Source organism: Camellia sinensis, unplaced genomic scaffold (assembly GCF_055761805.1).
Source record: "Camellia sinensis isolate YWXY unplaced genomic scaffold, ASM5576180v1 Unanchor13, whole genome shotgun sequence".
NCBI lineage: Eukaryota > Viridiplantae > Streptophyta > Magnoliopsida > Ericales > Theaceae > Camellia > Camellia sinensis.
The window spans coordinates 1,133,186-1,151,455 of NW_028129009.1; the positions used below are offsets into that span (position 1 = coordinate 1,133,186).

An 18,270-nucleotide genomic window follows, 5' to 3' on the forward strand; every position below is an offset into this window, starting at 1 on the left:
TCCATAGTGATTTGTGTGAAAGAGGTTAGATATGGTGTGGTATATTGCTTCCATCAGGTAGGAAGCTATAGTCATTACGCAATAGAGGGTATCTTCCTTAGTTGCACAAAGCGGGGGCGGGGGCGGGGGCGAGGAAGCGTGAGCCGATAGAAGTTTCTTAGGTTGGGAGCGCCTCGGGAAGCGGTAATATATATATATATATATATTTTAATACACATTAGAAATTTTTTTATAAATACTTTTATTTTATTACACATTAATTATTTTATTTATTTATTATATTTTTTAAATAATATGTTATTGTTAATTTATTTTTATTTTATTTTACATATATGTGTGTGTTAAAATCCACCCACTACACCACTACCACCTCACCTACTCCATTAAACCTAACTCACTACACCACTACCACCTCACCTACTCCACTAAAACCCACTACACCACTACCACCTCACCTACTCCACTAAACCTAACCCACTACACCACTACCACCTCACCTACTCCACTAAACCTAACCCACTACACCACTACCACCTCCACCTACCACCTACTACCACCTACTCTTCTATATATAGGAATTATTGTAACATTCAATATATCAATATAAATCAATCAATAATACAATTCTCTATTTCTCTTTATACATTAAATTTCTACATGGTATCAGAGCAAGGTTAAGCACTTAGTATTTTTCGTTTCACCGGCGGGCGGCAACCTCGCCTTGGCCGCCCGCCGGACCTCAACCTATTCCGCTTATTTTCTACACATACCTTCCCATCACTGCCTAAATCCTCTCTCTTGAGGCCAATGTGAATTCCTCTTCTTCATAATCTGCACTAACTGTGGCATCTTTTCCTGGGGCAAACTCTGCAACCCAAAAACAATGCCCAATAGAAGTATGCCAGCTGCTCCTTACCCTACTCCTGGAGCACTATTAATAGGTGATGCTTTCAACATACGTCATCCTTTAACTGGTGGAGGAATGACTGGAGCCCTGTATAAGGTGTTTTGTGCATCTCCTGATCAAGCAAGGAAGGAAATGCGTGAAGCATGTTTTGATTATTTGAGCCTTGGAGGTGTGTGTTCAACAGGACCAGTGGCTTTACTCTCTGGTCTAAATCCTAGCCCATTGAGCTTGATACTCCATTTCTTTGCTATAGCCATATATGGTGTTGGCCGTCTCTTGCTACCATTTCCTTCCCCTAAGCGCCTGTGGATAGCAGCTAGATTATTTTTGGGTGCATCGGCTATCATTTTTCCCCTCTTTCTCTCACATGGGCTTGTCCCCTCTCTCTCCTCCGTTTGATTTCAAAATCCATTATTTTTATTTATTTTCTCCAAACCACTTTCCTTATTTCCCCCATCTTTCATTTTGATTTCAAATATATTTTTATTATTTCTTTCTTTATTTTTCTTTCACATTATTTTTTAATCTTTTTCAAATTCCATTCATACCATATAGCTTTGCACACCAAACCATCTTTTATTCATCTCAGGGATCAACCCCGATCACAATTTTAACAAAACAAAACAAAAAAAAAAAAAAAAAAAAAAAACAACCACAACAACACAAACCACAACACCACAAGATTTGTTTTCTTTTCTGCAGACGGCCACTCACCGACCTCACTTTTTCGCCTATTCCGCCGGTCTTTTCTTCTTGCCTCCGTCCTGGGCGGCCCTTGACGGTGTTGCCTCCGTGTTTCCCACTCCACTGGGCACGATCACTCCACCCTGCTCCTCCACTACAGCATATGGCGGACCTCCAAATTGGAACATAACGGTGGCCTTCCGCTTCAGCTCCTTATTTTTCGCCTTTAGCACACTTATCTCTGCTCGCGCATCCTTATACATGCGTTGGAGCAGAGCCAGTTGGGCGTTTAACTGCTGCACCTCATTTGCCCTACTCTGCAGCCGGTTCGACAAGTTTGTAACCGCAGTCATGGTTTCCACACATGACTTCAATGTATACTGATTGGCTTCCACATCCGACTGCACTGCCATTCTTTGCTCCACAGACCGCATCGGAAAGTTCAATGGAGCAAACTCAGGGGCGTTTGGTTGAGGTTCAAGGGCAACCGCACCGGTTATCTCTCTTGTGGACTCGTTGAGGTCGGGAAAGAGAGTAAGCAGACCACGGGACGAAGAGGCCATATTCTGGGTAGCTGAACGGGAAGACGAGGCCATGTTATGGGTTGCTGAGTGTTTCAGAGAAAGGTTGGTTACAGAAGGGCAACAAAGTGTTACAGACTATTTTCTGGGCAACAGAGTATTACAGACTATCTCTCTCAGCAAAAGGAACTATCTTTCTCAGCAACACGAAGGATTTTTCAGAGGTTTCTCTCAGTTTTTCTCTGCCTCAGCCTCTGCCTTCGTCTTGGTTATATAGCCAAGGCCGACACGCGTATCATGCGCCGCTCGGCGCTAGACGACAACACGGGCACGCCAACCAAGACACTCACGTGCCTCGCCATCATGTCCGGCACACCTTTTGATGGCACGCCTTTTTATGGATTGGGCACGCCTTTTGATGGCACGCCTTTTGAAAAATTGGGCGCACCTTTTGAGGGTGCGACTTTTTAAGGGGTCCGACAAGACTCTGTAAACTGTCCCGACATTGATTCCGGTTAGCTCCTTCATGGGTCCGACAAGACTCTGTAAACTGTCCCGACATTGATTCCGGTTAGCTCCTTTATGGGTCCGACAAGACTCTGTAAACTGTCCCGACATAGATTCCGGTTAGTTTCTACAAGGGTCCGACAAGACTCCGTAAACTGTCCCGACATAGATTCCGGTTAGTTTCTACAAGGGTCCGACAAGACTCTGTAAACTGTCCCGACATTGATTCCGGTTAGTTTCTACAAGGGTCCAGCAAGACTCCGTAAACTGTCACAACAACTGTCACAACATTGTCTGCTACAACGGTCCGACATGACCCCATAAACTGTCTTCTACATCGGTCTGACACCGCCATCCAGTGTCCTCTACACCGTTATGACACCACCATACAGTGTCCTCTACAACGTTATGACACCCCCATACAGTGTCCTCTACAACGTTATGACACCACCATCCAGTGTCTTCACCAATGGTCTGACACGACCATACAGTGTCTCCTATCCTCTTTTATTTTTATGTATTTTCTTGTTTTGTTACTCTCTCCAAACTCAAGTTGGTTAGTTCTTATCCCCCTTGAGTTTGCGGGGGGCTGTTAAAATCCACCCACTACACCACTACCACCTCACCTACTCCATTAAACCTAACTCACTACACCACTACCACCTCACCTACTCCACTAAAACCCACTACACCACTACCACCTCACCTACTCCACTAAACCTAACCCACTACACCACTACCACCTCACCTACTCCACTAAACCTAACCCACTACACCACTACCACCTCCACTTCACCTACTCCACCTACCACCTACTACCACCTACTCTTCTATATATAGGAATTATTGTAACATTCAATATATCAATATAAATCAATCAATAATACAATTCTCTATTTCTCTTTATACATTAAATTTCTACAGTGTGTGTTTTTTTTATTAATATGTATAATATATACTCATATATATATAAATTATATTTGCATGTGTTAATGTATGTAAATATATTATAAAGATTATATATATTAATATTTTTATTATTTTTATTATATATTTATATGTGTATATATGATATATATAAAATAATAACGTGTTAATTTTTTTTATTTTTTTATTTTTTAAATATATATATTTATTTAAAGATTTTATATGTTTTATATATATTTTATATTTAGTTAAAGATTTTATATGTTTTATTATCTTATATATGTATATATATATATATATATATATTTCACTTATATATTAGGTATATATCGTGAAGGCCAGAAAGAAGGCAAAGGAGACGAAGGCAAAGACAGAGATGAAGGCAGAGGAGACGATCTGAGAGAGAGAGAGAGAGAGAGAGAGAGAGAGACGAACTGCGATAGAGACGAAAAACAGAGAGAGAGAGAGGGAGACGACTTTCGAAGTGATAAAAGAAGTAAAACGAAGCAATGGACATACCAGACACAACCTTTAGGTTCTTCTTCACTTTCTTTCTACTCTCTCTCTTTGTTGACCAACAAGCTAGGGTTTGTTTTCTTCTTCACCAACGATCCCATCTAGGCCAGGATCACGTTTCTCTCTACCGAAACGCGATTCCTACACGTTTCTTACGAAGATTCGTCACCTGTTAGGACGATTCCTACAACTAAGGTATCTTCTATAACGAATCCTCACAGCCTTAGGTTTGTTTATTTTGAGAAGAGAAAAAGCTAGAGGTAAGAGTCCTATCTCATCCCCTTTTATATTAGATCATTAGCAAAATTATAGGAGCTCTCTAGGGCATAAATAAAGATACCAAATATGCATAAGGATGAAATAGGAAACATAGGAAACATTCCTAATACGTTCTTAACATTCCCTCTAAAGCTGGTGCGAAGATATCTCTCATGCCCAGCTTGTTGAGAATATCACGAAATGATTTATTCCCTAATCCTTTGGTGAGAATATCAGCCAGTTGGTCCCCAGACCTCACGAATGGTGTACATATAGTGCCACTAGTGAGCTTTTCCTTGATAAAATGCCTGTCAATCTCCACATGCTTGGTCCCGTAATGCTGAATTGGATTGTGAGTTATATTGATGGCTACCTTATTGTCATAGTATAGTCTCATCGAATCAGTCCGATGAATCCCCGAATCCTGCAAAAATAATCTAATCCATAATAGCTCACAAACACCCTAAGCTATAGCTCTGGATTCAGCCTCTACACTGGACCGCGCAACTACATTCTATTTCTTGTCTCTCCAAGTAACTAGATTTCCTCCAACAAAGGTACAATAGCTAGAGGTTGACCATCTATCAGTGACTGATCTAGCCCAATCAGCATCTGTATATGCCTCCACACTAAGATGACCATATTTGGAGAAATAGAGACTCTTTCCCGGAGAAGACTTGAAGTACCTTAGAATAAGTGAATTGCACATGGAGCATGCATAAACTAACCATACTCACTGCAATAGCAATGTCAGGATATGAATGAGATAAGTAAATAAGCTTGCCCACTAGTCTTTGGTACCTCCCCCGGTCTACAAGCTCGCTTCCTTGATCCTTACTAAGCTTCAGTCCAAGGCCTAATGGTGTATCACAAGCTTTACTGCCAAGTATTCTAGTTTCTTTTAACAAATCAAGCACATATTTTCTTTGACATATGAAGATGCCATCTTTGGACCTAGCAACCTCAATACCTAGAAAGTACTTAAAGTTGCCTAAGTTTTTTATTTCAAACTCATTGGCCAAATACTCTTTTAACCGAAGAACCTCCTTAACATTATCCCCTGTAAGTACAATATCATCTACATAGACAATAAGAGCTGTTGTCTTACCATGTGAGGAGTGTTTCACAAACAAAGTATGATCAGCTTGACTCTGTTTGAAACCATATCGCAACATGGCCTGAGCAAATCTCTCAAATCAAACCCCAGGAGACTGTTTAAGTCCATAGAGTGACTTGCGTAGGCGGCATACTTTTCCTTTGGTTTTAACATTCTCAAAGCTTGGGGGAATGCCCATCTACACTTCTTCCAAATCACTATGGAGGAAAGCATTCTTCACATCAAATTGATGGAGAAGCCAGTTGAGATTAGCGGCAAGGGAGAGGAGGACTCTGACAGAGTTCATCTTAGCAACAAGTGCAAATGTCTCTTGGTAAGTCTACTCCATAAGATTGCATAAAGCCCTTGGCCACCAATCTTGCCTTGTAACGTTCAATTAAACCATCGGCTTTGTGCTTCACAGTGTACATCCGCTTACATTCAACAGGTCGTTTGTCGTTAGGTAACTCAGTCAATTCCCAAGTGCCATTTTTTGCAAGAGCTCTCACCTCCTCCATCACGGCATGCTTCCACTCAGGAGTAGAAAGAGCATCCTGAAAATTAGAAGACTCACAGAAGAAACTTTAGACAAGAAAGCTTTATAGGAAGAAGACAGATTAGTGTAGGATACAAAATGAGAAATAGGATGTTGAGTGCAAGACCTAACCCCCTTCCTATTAGCAATGGGAACATCTAGGTCAGAAATAATAGAGTTACCTGGAGGTTCATTAGTAGAAGAGGATTCTGGACACTCATCAGAAGGAGAAGATAGCAATGGAGAATCTGAATTGGTCTCTTGTACCCAAGTAACTTGTTTTCTATCCTTATCCCTGACATAAACTTTGCTATCTTGCACTGTGGATTCCGATTCAGACTCAACAGTCTCAATGGCTGAGTCACCCTTAACATCTTGCTCAATCACTGATGGTAGTGATACAGGATTTGCTTCACACTAAGGCTTCCCTTGAAAGGATGATTGGGACACCGGTGAGGACAAAAAGTAGGACTGAGACTCAAATAAAGACACATCCATAGAGACAAACCGTTTCCGAGAGGGTGGATGATAACACTTGTAGCCCTTTTGGGTGGCAGAGTAACCCAGGAAGACACACCGAAGAGGTTGAGGATCCAACTTACCATGGGTAGGAGAATGGTTATGAACAAAGCACACACATCTAAAGGTTTTGGGAGGAATGGAGAAATTAGAAGATGAGGACCCTAACAAAATCTGAAGAGGAGTGTGTTTGTGGAGAACTTGGGTAGGAAGACGATTGATGAGGAAGGCGGCAGTGAGAATAGCTTTCCCCCAATATGATCGAGGAACACACATTTCAAAGGAAAAACAACGTGCAATATCAAGAAGATGATGGTTTTTACGCTCGACAATACCATTCTGTTGAGGGGGTATTGGTACAAGAAGTTTGGTGAATAATACCATGAGTAGCAAAGTAGCTGGCAAGGCTAGAGTCAATATATGCCCCCCATTATCAGAATGCAAAACTTTGACAACTGCCGCAAACTGAGTGCAAATCATTTTATGAAATTTTTGAAACACGAAAAAAACCTCACATTTGTCCTTGATAAGATATACCCAGGTGGTCCTAGAACAATCATCAATAAAGGTGACAAACCATCTTTGACACTTTAAAGACATAAAACGAGAGGGACCCCATACATCAGAATGAATCAATGAAAAAGGGATTAAACTTTTATTAATAAAAGGAGCAAAAGAAGCTCTGTGTTGTTTTCCAAGTTGACACGACTTACAGTGAAACTCAGAAATATTATTTTTCAAAAAAATTTAAGGAAAAAGATGCTTAAATAACAAAAAAGATGGATGCCCAAGACGACGGTGCCACAACCATAGGTCTTCCTTGGTAGATGGTAACTGAATGGAGGAATGAGCCAGCTGGTCTACTTGATCCAGGATATAGAGACCGTTCGCGTTTCTACCACTGCCAATCATCTTCCTCGTGATAAGGTCCTGAAATAGACAATGATCATGAAAAAAGGTCACACTACAATTTAAGTCCCAAATAATACGAGTCAAAGATAAAAGATTAACACTAAAATTGGGAACATGTAGAACAGACGACAAAGGAAGGGAAGCAGTGGAATGAATTAAACATTTCCCAAATACAGAAGAAATAGTACCATTAGCAATTCTAACTTTATCCTGTCCTTAAAAAGGAGTATATGCGGAGAACAAATCAGAAGACCCAGACATATGGTTTGAAGTACCAGAATCGATAATCCAAGTCAATCTTTGATGCGATAGGAAAGCACTTGTAAAAGAAGCTAAGTTACCTGAATGGACAAAGTTATCTGAAGATGAACTAGACGCCCGATGGTCTAGCAAGTGGTGAAGAACAACCTCTAGCTCAAAAGTAGAAAAACCAAAGATATCAGCGGAAGAAACAACCGGAGCTGGGGACGGTGGCTCAACTGTATCAGAATGATGGGCTCGGGCATTGGACCCTCAGCCTCTAGACTGACCAGAGTGACCCCCATGAGAACCAGAACGATCTCCACAACCCCCAGATGGCGGCCCATGCAACTTTCAACAAGTCTCACGGGTGTGGTGAGGGCGACGACAATAGTCACAGAAGAGGGTATCCTTTTCAGAAGAACGGGAACCACGATCCCCATCTCTAGATTGTGTAGAAACTAGGGCAGATCGGTCAGAAGAGGTAGACGGAAGCATCGCAGAACGACGACTCTCTTCATTCTGTACATAAGCAAATGCTTCTTGGAGAGAAGGAAACACATACATACCAAGCACACAACTCCGAACAGGATCAAACTCCACATTTAGACCTTCCAAAAACTTGAAGACCTGCACTTGTTCAACAATTTTTCGGTAACCGGCATAATCAGTGGGATAGACCAGTTTGTAGTCCTGAAGTTGATCAAGTCGCTTCCACCGATTACTAAGGAAAGTGAAATATTGGAGGATAGTCATCTCACCCTGGACGGACCGGTCAATGGAGCATCGCAACTCAAAAGTTTGTGAAAAATTGCCTTTGTGAGAATACGTAGTGGCCACAACCTCCCAAATATCTTGTGTTGTGTCCATAGACAAATATCGCTCACCAATCTCTGAAACCATGGAATGTATCAACCAGCCCATGATAAGAGATTCGGTAATCTCCCACTGATCATAACCCGGGTATGTGGTACTGGGGGGCTGAACACGTCCATTAACATATCTCATCTTCCCTTTGCTCTTCAAAAAAATAGTCAAACTCTGCGACCACGCTAGATAATTTTGACCATTAAAGAGAGGCGCTGATTTTCTGGCCAGAATGGAGAGAATCAGTCATAGTAGGAGGCAAAACAGTACTCGTGCCTTAAGGAGCAGGCTGCGAAGTAGAAGACTCACTAGTCGATTCTGCCATGAATACTCTACTAAGGAACCCTCACAAACAAACATTGGTCTAACCACAAACCCGGAAGAGGGGATAACACAATAACCAGAACCAAAAAAAAAAAATTAAGAGTAAATTTTTTTCCTTTTTTTATTTTTTTCAAGAAGACAGGAGAAAAAAAAAAGAAGAAACGATTTACATAATAAAAGCAAAGAAGATTAAACCAGTTCACATCAACCTAGACCCACGCAAGAGAGAGAGCAACAACCCAGCCCCATGAGAGATGGAGGCCCGACTGAACCAAGGCTTCGTCGTGTCTATCGGTAGCCTGCGAAGGAAGAAACGACATTCTTGACTGGCCCTTCTATCCTGCTGACAGACCTGGGCTGGGAAAAGGAGGCCCCGACAAGCCCTAGGGTGTGTCGAAGCCCTAGGGGCTGCGGCTAGGACTGCCGACAGTCTAGCTGACGACGACTGGTGACGTCGAAACCCTAGATGGCTGCAACTAGTGCTGTGGTGGTGAGACTGGGGTGTGGTGGTGCTGTGGTTGTCCGACTGGTGCTGTGGTTCCTAGGGTTTCAGAGAGGCTCTGATGCCGTGTTTATTTTGAGAAGAGAAAAAGTTAGAGGTATGAGTCCTATCTCATCCCCTTTTATATTAGATCATTAGCAAAATTACAGGAGCTCTCTAAAGCATAAATAAAGATACTAAATATACATAAGAATAAAATAGGAAACATTCCTAATACATTCTAACAAGGTTCTGTTAGCAAACTCTCTTAGGAGACACACCGCCCTTTGCCTTACCTTGGATTTGAGATCCAGCTCCCTAACGTTGAGATAGAAGTCTTACTATACAATGTAGGGAGTATCTGGCTATTGGGAATGATTTACAATCTATGTGTGCCTCCTTTATCAAAAACCCCCTAGCATTATAAGAAAAAATAACAAAAAATATTGACATCATTAAGAAAGAGTATTTTAGTGCCAGATGAGTGGAGAAAGAGTATTTTAGTGCCAATCTATAAGAATAAAGGTGATGTCCAGAATTGTAACAACTATAGAGGAATTAAGCTAATCTGTCATATAATGAAAGTGTGGGAGAGGGTGATGGAACGTCGATTGCGAGACATAACAGAGGTGACAGAGAATCAATTTGGGTTTATGCCTGGTAGGTCAACAATGGAAGCGATCTATCTTTTGAGGAGAGTAATAGAAAAGTATAAAGAAAAGAAAAGAGACATTCATATGGTGTTTATCGACCTTGAGAAAGCATATGATAGAGTGCCCCGAGATATAATATGGTGGGCGTTAGAGAAGAAAGGGGTGACAAAAGGCTACATTGACGTGATTAGGGACATGTATGAAGGGGTGGTGACCACTATTAGATCGCCAGCTGGAGAAACAAATGAATTTCTTATCACTGTAGGGTTACACCAAGGATCTACCTTAAGTCCTTATCTTTTTGCTTTAGTTATGGACGAGTTGACGATAAATATTCAGGATGACGTGCCATGGTGTATGCTGTTTGCAGACGATATTGTGTTAGTGGATGAGACTAGAGAAGGAGTTAACACAAAGTTGGAGATTTGGAGAAAAGCTCTTGAATCTAAAGGATTTCGGATAAGCAGAACTAAGACAGAGTACATGGAGTGTAAATTTAGTAACAGTAACAATGAAAGTAGAGGAGAAGTGAAGATTGAGAACCAAGAACTGCCTAAGAGTGAACATTTTCGTTATTTAGGGTCGATTATCACAACAGCGGGAGAGATTGATGCAGATATGGCCCATAGGATTAAGGCGGGATGGTGTAAGTGGAGAAGTGCGTCTGGGGGATAAACGAATACCCACTAGACTAAAAGGTAAGTTTTATAGAACGGCTATTAGACCAGCTATGTTGTATGGGACGGAGTGTTGGGCAACCAAGAAACAGCATGTAGATAAGATGAGTGTGGCTGAGATGAGGATGCTAAGGTGGATGTGTGGTAAGACTAAACAGGACAGGATTAGGAATGAGTGTATTCGGGAATGGGTAGGAGTAGCACCGATAGAAGATAAGTTGAGAGAGAATCGTTTGAGATGGTTTGGTCATATTCAACGGAGACCAACAGAGGCAGTAATGAAGAGATGCGATGCTGTAACGGTAGATGGAAGTGTTAGGGGACGGGGTAGGCCTAGATTAACGTTGACTAGCGTTATAAATAGAGATATGAATCTACTTAATTTGACTAATGAAATGGCCTTTGATAGGGCCACGTGGAGAAGGATTCATGTAGCCGACCCCATTTGATGGGACTTAAGGCTTGGCTTGGTTTGGTTTGGTTTGGTAAAGTTGTGTCCAATACGCCAATGGAAGGCTTTCACGTGAAATTAAGGATATACATAAGGAACATAGCATCCTTTCATGATTTCCAAGTGCATATTATACAGAAAGTAAGCTCCCATACAAATCACTCACCTTGTTCCAAGGGTTCTGAAGGTTTGAAATGTAGTTTGCCGAATCCCACACCAAGTATGGAGTGAGGTATTAATGTCAAAAACTCAAAATCATTTAATTGTTTAGTACGTGTGGTTCCCTTCCTAAGGGTCTTAAAGGTCATTGGGGGTCCAAGGCAAAATCCCAAGTTATGGAAGTGGTTGAATGAAAACCAGGAGCAAGGGCAAAGTGGACGTCTGCTACAATGACCAAACGTTTGGCAGAATGTCCGCTGGATATATCAGACGTTCGATACGGGGATACTCCAAGATATTTCAGGCTTGATTATGATGGCATGTCCTCTGTGATGTCTAAACTAGATGTCCAGTCTAGGGAGACCTAAGAGTGGATTTCCAACATTGAGTTTGGTTGGATGTCCGCTGCCTCTACCGGTCGTCTGCTAGATTGACCAGTCATGTGAATCGGACATCCAGTCTCATGTCCTCAGTTGAAATTTTCAGTTTCAAACTGAGTTTTCTAGAATTCAAGTTTCATATCCAGAATCTCAACTTCCTAAAGGCCTAACAACTTGTTCTAGGGCCACTAATGCATACATTAACATGGGTCTCTTCCACAAGGGCCTCCATAGGTTCAAATTCCCCAACAATGGGGGTTTCCTTCTACAATTCATACAAAACACAAGAATTCAAGTTTAGGGTTCTCAATATTCATCGTAAGCATGAAATTGGCAAGGGTTTCATACCTCGTAGAAAAATCCAATATTTCTAGGTTGATGTTGAAGAATTCTCCTTCTCCTTCACTTTTTTATTTTTTTATTTTTTTTATTTATAATTATAAATTCTTTCACTTTTTCTTTCTCGCTCTCTCAAACTTCTAACATATTGCAAAATCTCTCTCAATTGTAGTTGTCAAATCAAGAATCGTATCGTGAATCAATAATTTTTTTTTTTTTTTTGCGAATCATGAATTGAATCAAATCAATAGTTGTTAAAATTCAATACAAATTATAAAAAATAATGTCAAACAATCGTATATATGAAAAAAAATTGATAAGGTCTAAAAATCAAGATATGAAAGAAGCACTTCAAGAAGGAATGATTTTTTGTTTAATGTTGTTAGAATGTTTTTATCTTATTTTCTAAGGAATTTGAGATTAACGATCTTGGTGCTTTACGGTATTTTCTTAGGATTGAGATTGTTGGATCAGACAAGGGTATCTTCATTTCTCAAAGAAAGTACATTTTTGACCTCCTTGAGGAAGTAGGGATTTTGGGGTGTAGACCTGTTGATTCCCCTATTAAGGCCAACCACAGACGTAGTAGTGATGGAGACCATGGAGACAAGAGAAGAAATCAGAGACTTGTGAGGAGATTAATATACCTTTCTCATACTAGACCAAATATTGCGTATGCCGTGGGTGTTGTAAGCCAATTCATGCACGATCCTCGAACAAGTCATTTGGATGCAGTGAATTGAATCCTAAGGTATTTAAAGTCAGCTCCTGGAAAAGGGATCTTGTTCTCTAATCATGGACATTTGAGGCTGGAGGCTTTCACTGATGCTGATTGGGCTGGAGCAATTGATGACAGGAGATCTACCTCAGGTTATTGTACCTTTGTAGGAGGGAATTTGGTGACTTGGCGAAGTAAGAAGCAGGCAGTTGTAGCCAAGTCGAGTGCAAAAGATGAATATCGAGCCATGGCAAACGACATTTGTGAGTTTATATGGCTTTAGACTTTGTTGACTAACTTGGTACTATTAAGTAGTGGGCCAATGAGATTGTCCTGTGACAATAAGACTGCTATTAACATTGCCCATAATCCAGTTCAGCATGATAAGACTAAGCACATTGAGATTGACAGACATTTTATTAAGGAGAAAATCAACAGTGGAGTAATTTGTATGCATTTTGTAATATCAGCATATCAATTAGCTGATATATTTACTAAAAGGTTAGATAGTAAGGTTTTTCATCCTATTGTGTGCAAATTGGGTATGAGAGATATCCATGCACCAACTTGAGGGGGAGTGTTAAGTTATTACATGATGGGTAGTTTGGTAATTGTCACTAAGGTTCTTATTAGTATAAATAATATTGTGTTAGAGAGGACAAAACTGATTTTAGGTTTTGTGCCTCTTCCCTTCGTATTACTCTCTCTCATCTTTATTCTTCTTTATCTCTAAATTTCTTCTCCTTACAATTTTAACTGATACCAAGTTGAAGTGCAAAAGTATGAAAAACTTAGATTAGGGTTAAAGAGAGAGGAAGAATAAGAAGAAGCAGCAGCTTTATTCAATGTATGTTTTTAGGCTCATATATATATAAACCTAAACCATCAGAAATATTTATATGAGATACAATCTAATCATATGCCACAATACCTTTACTCAACGTAGAAAATAACATAAACGCATTCTAACAAATGTTAAACACTTCGTTTGGAAAGTCATAGTCGTAATGAACTTCGATACAAAATGCCTTTCTTTCAAAACACATAGTTTATGCAAGATTCAAATGACAATTGTCACAACTAAAGTAAAATGACAATTGTCAAGTGAGTTAATAGAATTCATTAGAATTTTTCTAATTAAGTTGTTGTATTTTCTTATTTTTGATAGGGATGAAATTTAGGGGCTTAAACTGTTATTAATATTATATTGGGTATGGATAGTCTTATATGGTTATTGTTTTTGTCTAGAAAATGCTAGAAGTGTGTGTAATGGAAAAGCTTAACTAGAGATGTGGCAAACTATATACAATAAGTAGTATACAAACATATTGATTGAATTCAGCAATTATAACACTGTTTTCCTTTAAAGCTTTATCTAATTTTTCAAGTGAAGTCCATAAATATTTGATTAGCAAGTTTTTAATTTGTTATTTCTTTATTTTCTATCCAGGCATTTAGTTTTAAAACAATCAATTAAATTTTATATTCCGAAGTGTCATCCCAATTCTGAGTGGATTTATTAGCTGCTCATTCCCAATTACATTCTCATAGTGAATGAAATTGAAACTTTAGGATTCATTTTATGATTCAGAGTGCAAGGTATCAATAACATGATTTTGATCTTTGAGTTTCAGCCTGATTGCACAGATGTATGAATAGATATTAAAATATTAATTCATCATATTGCTGTAAGTTCATGTTTTGAATGTAGTAACAGAAGTTCCTTTGGTTTATTGTCAGTAAAATTACTGTCTTCTTGAATTGGAAATTATTTGCTATTTACAATACTTGTTATTCTCTTCAGGCGGTTAGAAATGTCACTCAGGCGCCGTGATGTTGAACAGTGGATGAGCCATCGGCGGTTGCCAGAAGATCTAAGAAGGTATTACCAATTTCAATTTGTTTAATTTACATTTTCCCATTGCTTTCATAAATGCATTGTCACACTTTTTGGGTAGAACTCAACCCCAAAAGCTAGCAATTAAGGTGACCTTTACACTTATATACTTACTACTTAAGTAATCAGGCAATGTGGGACTTCACTTCACATTACTGCCCTAGCTATCCTTTATTAATTGAAATCAAACTAATTTCTCATAATTTTGCAACTTATTTTTTAACTAAGTAACTATATAAATTATGTATATCCTTGTTAACAAAATCGGACTCCCAGACAAGGCCAATCTAATACACTTGCCCAAATTACCTTCTTTTTTTTTTTTTTTTTAAGGTTTCCTACTCTAATATCTTTCACTATCAATGTGGTAGGGACATTATGGTTTGCATTTTTTTGTCTCCAATTTTTCATCAAACCCAAATATATAAAAAAAAAATAAAGGGAATCTTTTCCTTTGTATTCCAATTAGTTCCAATCCCATAAACATGGATTTCCTTTCCTTTTTCCAAATAGATTTGGTTCCACACTTATTTTATACAGAGATGGGATGGGATGGGGTGGGGTGGAGCTTAGAGTTAGTGATGATGACACAAGGAAACAACCGCAATGATGGATGACTATGAAGTATGGGTATTTCAACAAATATGTTGCACCAATACCGGCTACTAGTACTTTGCATGGTTCTTCTACATACATACATACTAGGTACATGAAACACGTACCTATATTTTTTCTTTTTACTTTTTGTTGTACCCCAGCAGTATCTAATATATACCCAAGCTATATCTCAATTAGAATGGTATTTTCTTCTATACTGAGTTGAAGCTAGTTTCATTGAACTTTCTTTTTTTATGCTTATCATTAGGGGTGGGCAACTCACCCAAACCAACCTTACCTGCACAAATCCGACCCTACCCGCATGCATAAATAGGGCAGATGCGGGTCTATTTTTCCATACAAAATTAGGTTCAGATCAGATCTGACCCTACCAAATCTGCAAACTGCCCGCAGATTATGTCTAAAATAAAAAAAAAAATCTCACTCGCACATGTTGAATTCATTTTTTGGTTGTTCTTTCTCTCTCTACACAGCTATTTCTCTCTCTCTCTCATTGGGGCCTTCTCTCTCTCTCTCTCTTTCTCTCCTCCCCATCGCCGTCACCACCACCACCACTACCATCTATCGCCCCTTGCTCGCCATCTCTTTCTTCTCCTCTCCGTCGCCATCTCTCTCCTCTCCTCTACCGTCGCCGTCGTCTCTCGCAGATCAACCCCAACTCCATCGCCGTTCCATCACCTCTCGCACATCAACCTAGCCACGTTGTTGGTTGCTTGCCGTTGTCCCCTCCTCTTCTCCCTGTCACCGTCGCCCAATTGCAAACCAGATCTAGAGATGCTAGATCTAGAAGATCTACTGCAAACAAAAACAAAGAAAAAAGAAAGTTTCATTGCACGAAGGTACCCAGATCTAGAATCCTCCTTCTTTATTTATTTATGGTTTGTTTTGCTGGTTTTTTTTGTAACTTTTTGCTTTATTTATTTAATAAAAGAAATTCTTTTCATTATTGTATGTGATAAAGCTAGGTTGAATAATAATATAAAAAAATTTGTTTGTCTTTTTTTTTTGTCTTTATTTGTTATATACATATTCAAAGTGCAAAAAAAAATTATTTATGTTTGTTTTTTTATGGCTTCAGAAAGTGGGGAAGGACCCAACGCCAAAGCCCAAAAATAAAATTTCAAAAAAAAAAAGTCTAATTCACAAACCGCATGCACAACTGCATGACCCACCCGTTCGATCTGCAACCCGCACTGTAGGCAAACGCGGTTCCATTTTTTCCCAACCACCTATCAGGTGGGTCCAACCCGTCATCCGAACCACACAGAACCAATCCGTGAACACTCCTACTTATCATGATTTTAAAATTAAACTTTTATTTAATATAGACATTTAATTTAATTTATACCTTACTTTTGGCATCAAATGTGAATTGTAAGTTGGAATCTTAACGAACTAAGCCATTTAACTAATTTTTGCATTACTCCAAATTCAAAATAAATATTGTTTACGAACGTACCAAGCTATACCCGTATCCTACTTTTTTGATTTTTACTATATTAACGTATTTGTATCGTACCAGTACTCATACCAACATGTGCACATGCTTCATAGATGGACGATGATGGTTCAAACCAATGAGGCTGTATCAAAAAGGCAACTGTGCCGATCAAACAAAAACAATGGATCACAATTTTGGCTATGACACCAAAATTGATCTAGCACCAAGAAGAATAGAAGAAGGACAAGCAGGGATCGCAATCTCAATCATCAATATTCTTATCAGAGTCTAGTCCTAAAACTATTACATAAGCCATAATATAAGGGTTAACAAAAAATAATATCTCAATCCCAAATCTTAGTTGCACGAAGCGGGAGCAGGGGCGGGAGCAGGGGCGGGGAATCGTGAGCCGATAGAAGTTTCTTAGGTTGGGAGCGTCTTGGGGAGCGGTAATATATATATATATATATATATATTTTAATGCACATTAGAAGTTTTTTTTATAAATATTTTTATTTTAATATACATTAATTATTTTATTTATTTATTATATTTTTTAAATAATGTATTATTGTTAATTTATTTTTTTATTTTTAATTGATATATATTATAAATAAAAAATTATAATAAATAAGGAATAATAAATTATGTTAAAATAAATAAAAAGAAAAATTAGATATTTATTTTATAATTTTTTTATTATATGTGGTTTAATTAGATTTCTTTTAAATAATTGGATGATTTATTTTATTTATTATATGTTAAAAAGTTAAGAAATAATAATTTACAAAAATTATTATTATATATGATACTTTAAGAAATAATAATTAAATATTTTTTTATTACATATATAATGTATGATAAATTATATTTATTATAAATAATAATTAAACATCTTTTTATTACATATATAATATATGATAAATTATTTTTATTATATATATTATATATGATATATAATATATATATATTATATGTTAAAATTCACCTACTCTCCACCTACTTCACCCACTTAAACCTACTCCACTAAACCTAACCCACTACACCACTACCACCTCACCTACTCCACTAAACCTAACCCACTACACCACTACCACCTCCACTTCACCTACTCCTTACCTACTACACACTCACCCTCTTCTATATATAGGAATCATGAATCATTGTAATAGATATCAATATACATCAATCAATAATACAATTCTCTATTTCTCTTTATACATTAAATTTCTACATGGTATCAGAGCAGGTTTAGAACATAATATTTTTCGCTTCACCGGCGGGCGACAACCTCACCTTAGCCGTCCGCCGGACCTTAATCTATTCCGTTTCTTTTCTACACATTCTGAACATTGACAAAGGTGACGACACGGCAACACTTGTTTTTCTTTGTGAATGTTCCCGCCATGTGCTTGTTTTTTATTTTAGCTACCACCTGCCAATTTGAATTTATGTTGATAGAAACTTGCTTCCAGTGGAGAGCTCCTTTCCTGGTGCGTTTAAGAAGCTCGCCCCCTTTAGAAACAAAGTTCAATGCTATTGAGACATTTGCTTCTTCAACCTGTTCGTCAGTCAGGGATATACTTGTAGCTCCATACCCCTTTTTCCAGCCTTGCCTTCAGTGTGGCAGCCCCTCTCAGTGA

General features: G+C 38.6%; 1 protein-coding gene across 7 annotated transcripts in view; it reads left to right on the forward strand.

Annotated features, from left to right (window-relative positions):
- The window catches only part of LOC145788662 (putative cyclic nucleotide-gated ion channel 20, chloroplastic), a 119,967-nt gene that overhangs the window by 52,301 nt on the left and 49,396 nt on the right, over positions 1-18,270 (forward strand). For all 7 annotated transcript variants that reach the window (XR_014358064.1, XR_014358065.1, XM_082911784.1 and 4 more), the window contains one exon: positions 14,476-14,553. Coding sequence is in view for 5 of the 7 variants with exons in the window: in XM_082911784.1 (XP_082767910.1) it covers positions 14,476-14,553 (78 nt within the window). In the remaining 2 variants the exon portion in view is untranslated. The remainder of the gene's footprint in view (positions 1-14,475; positions 14,554-18,270) is intronic.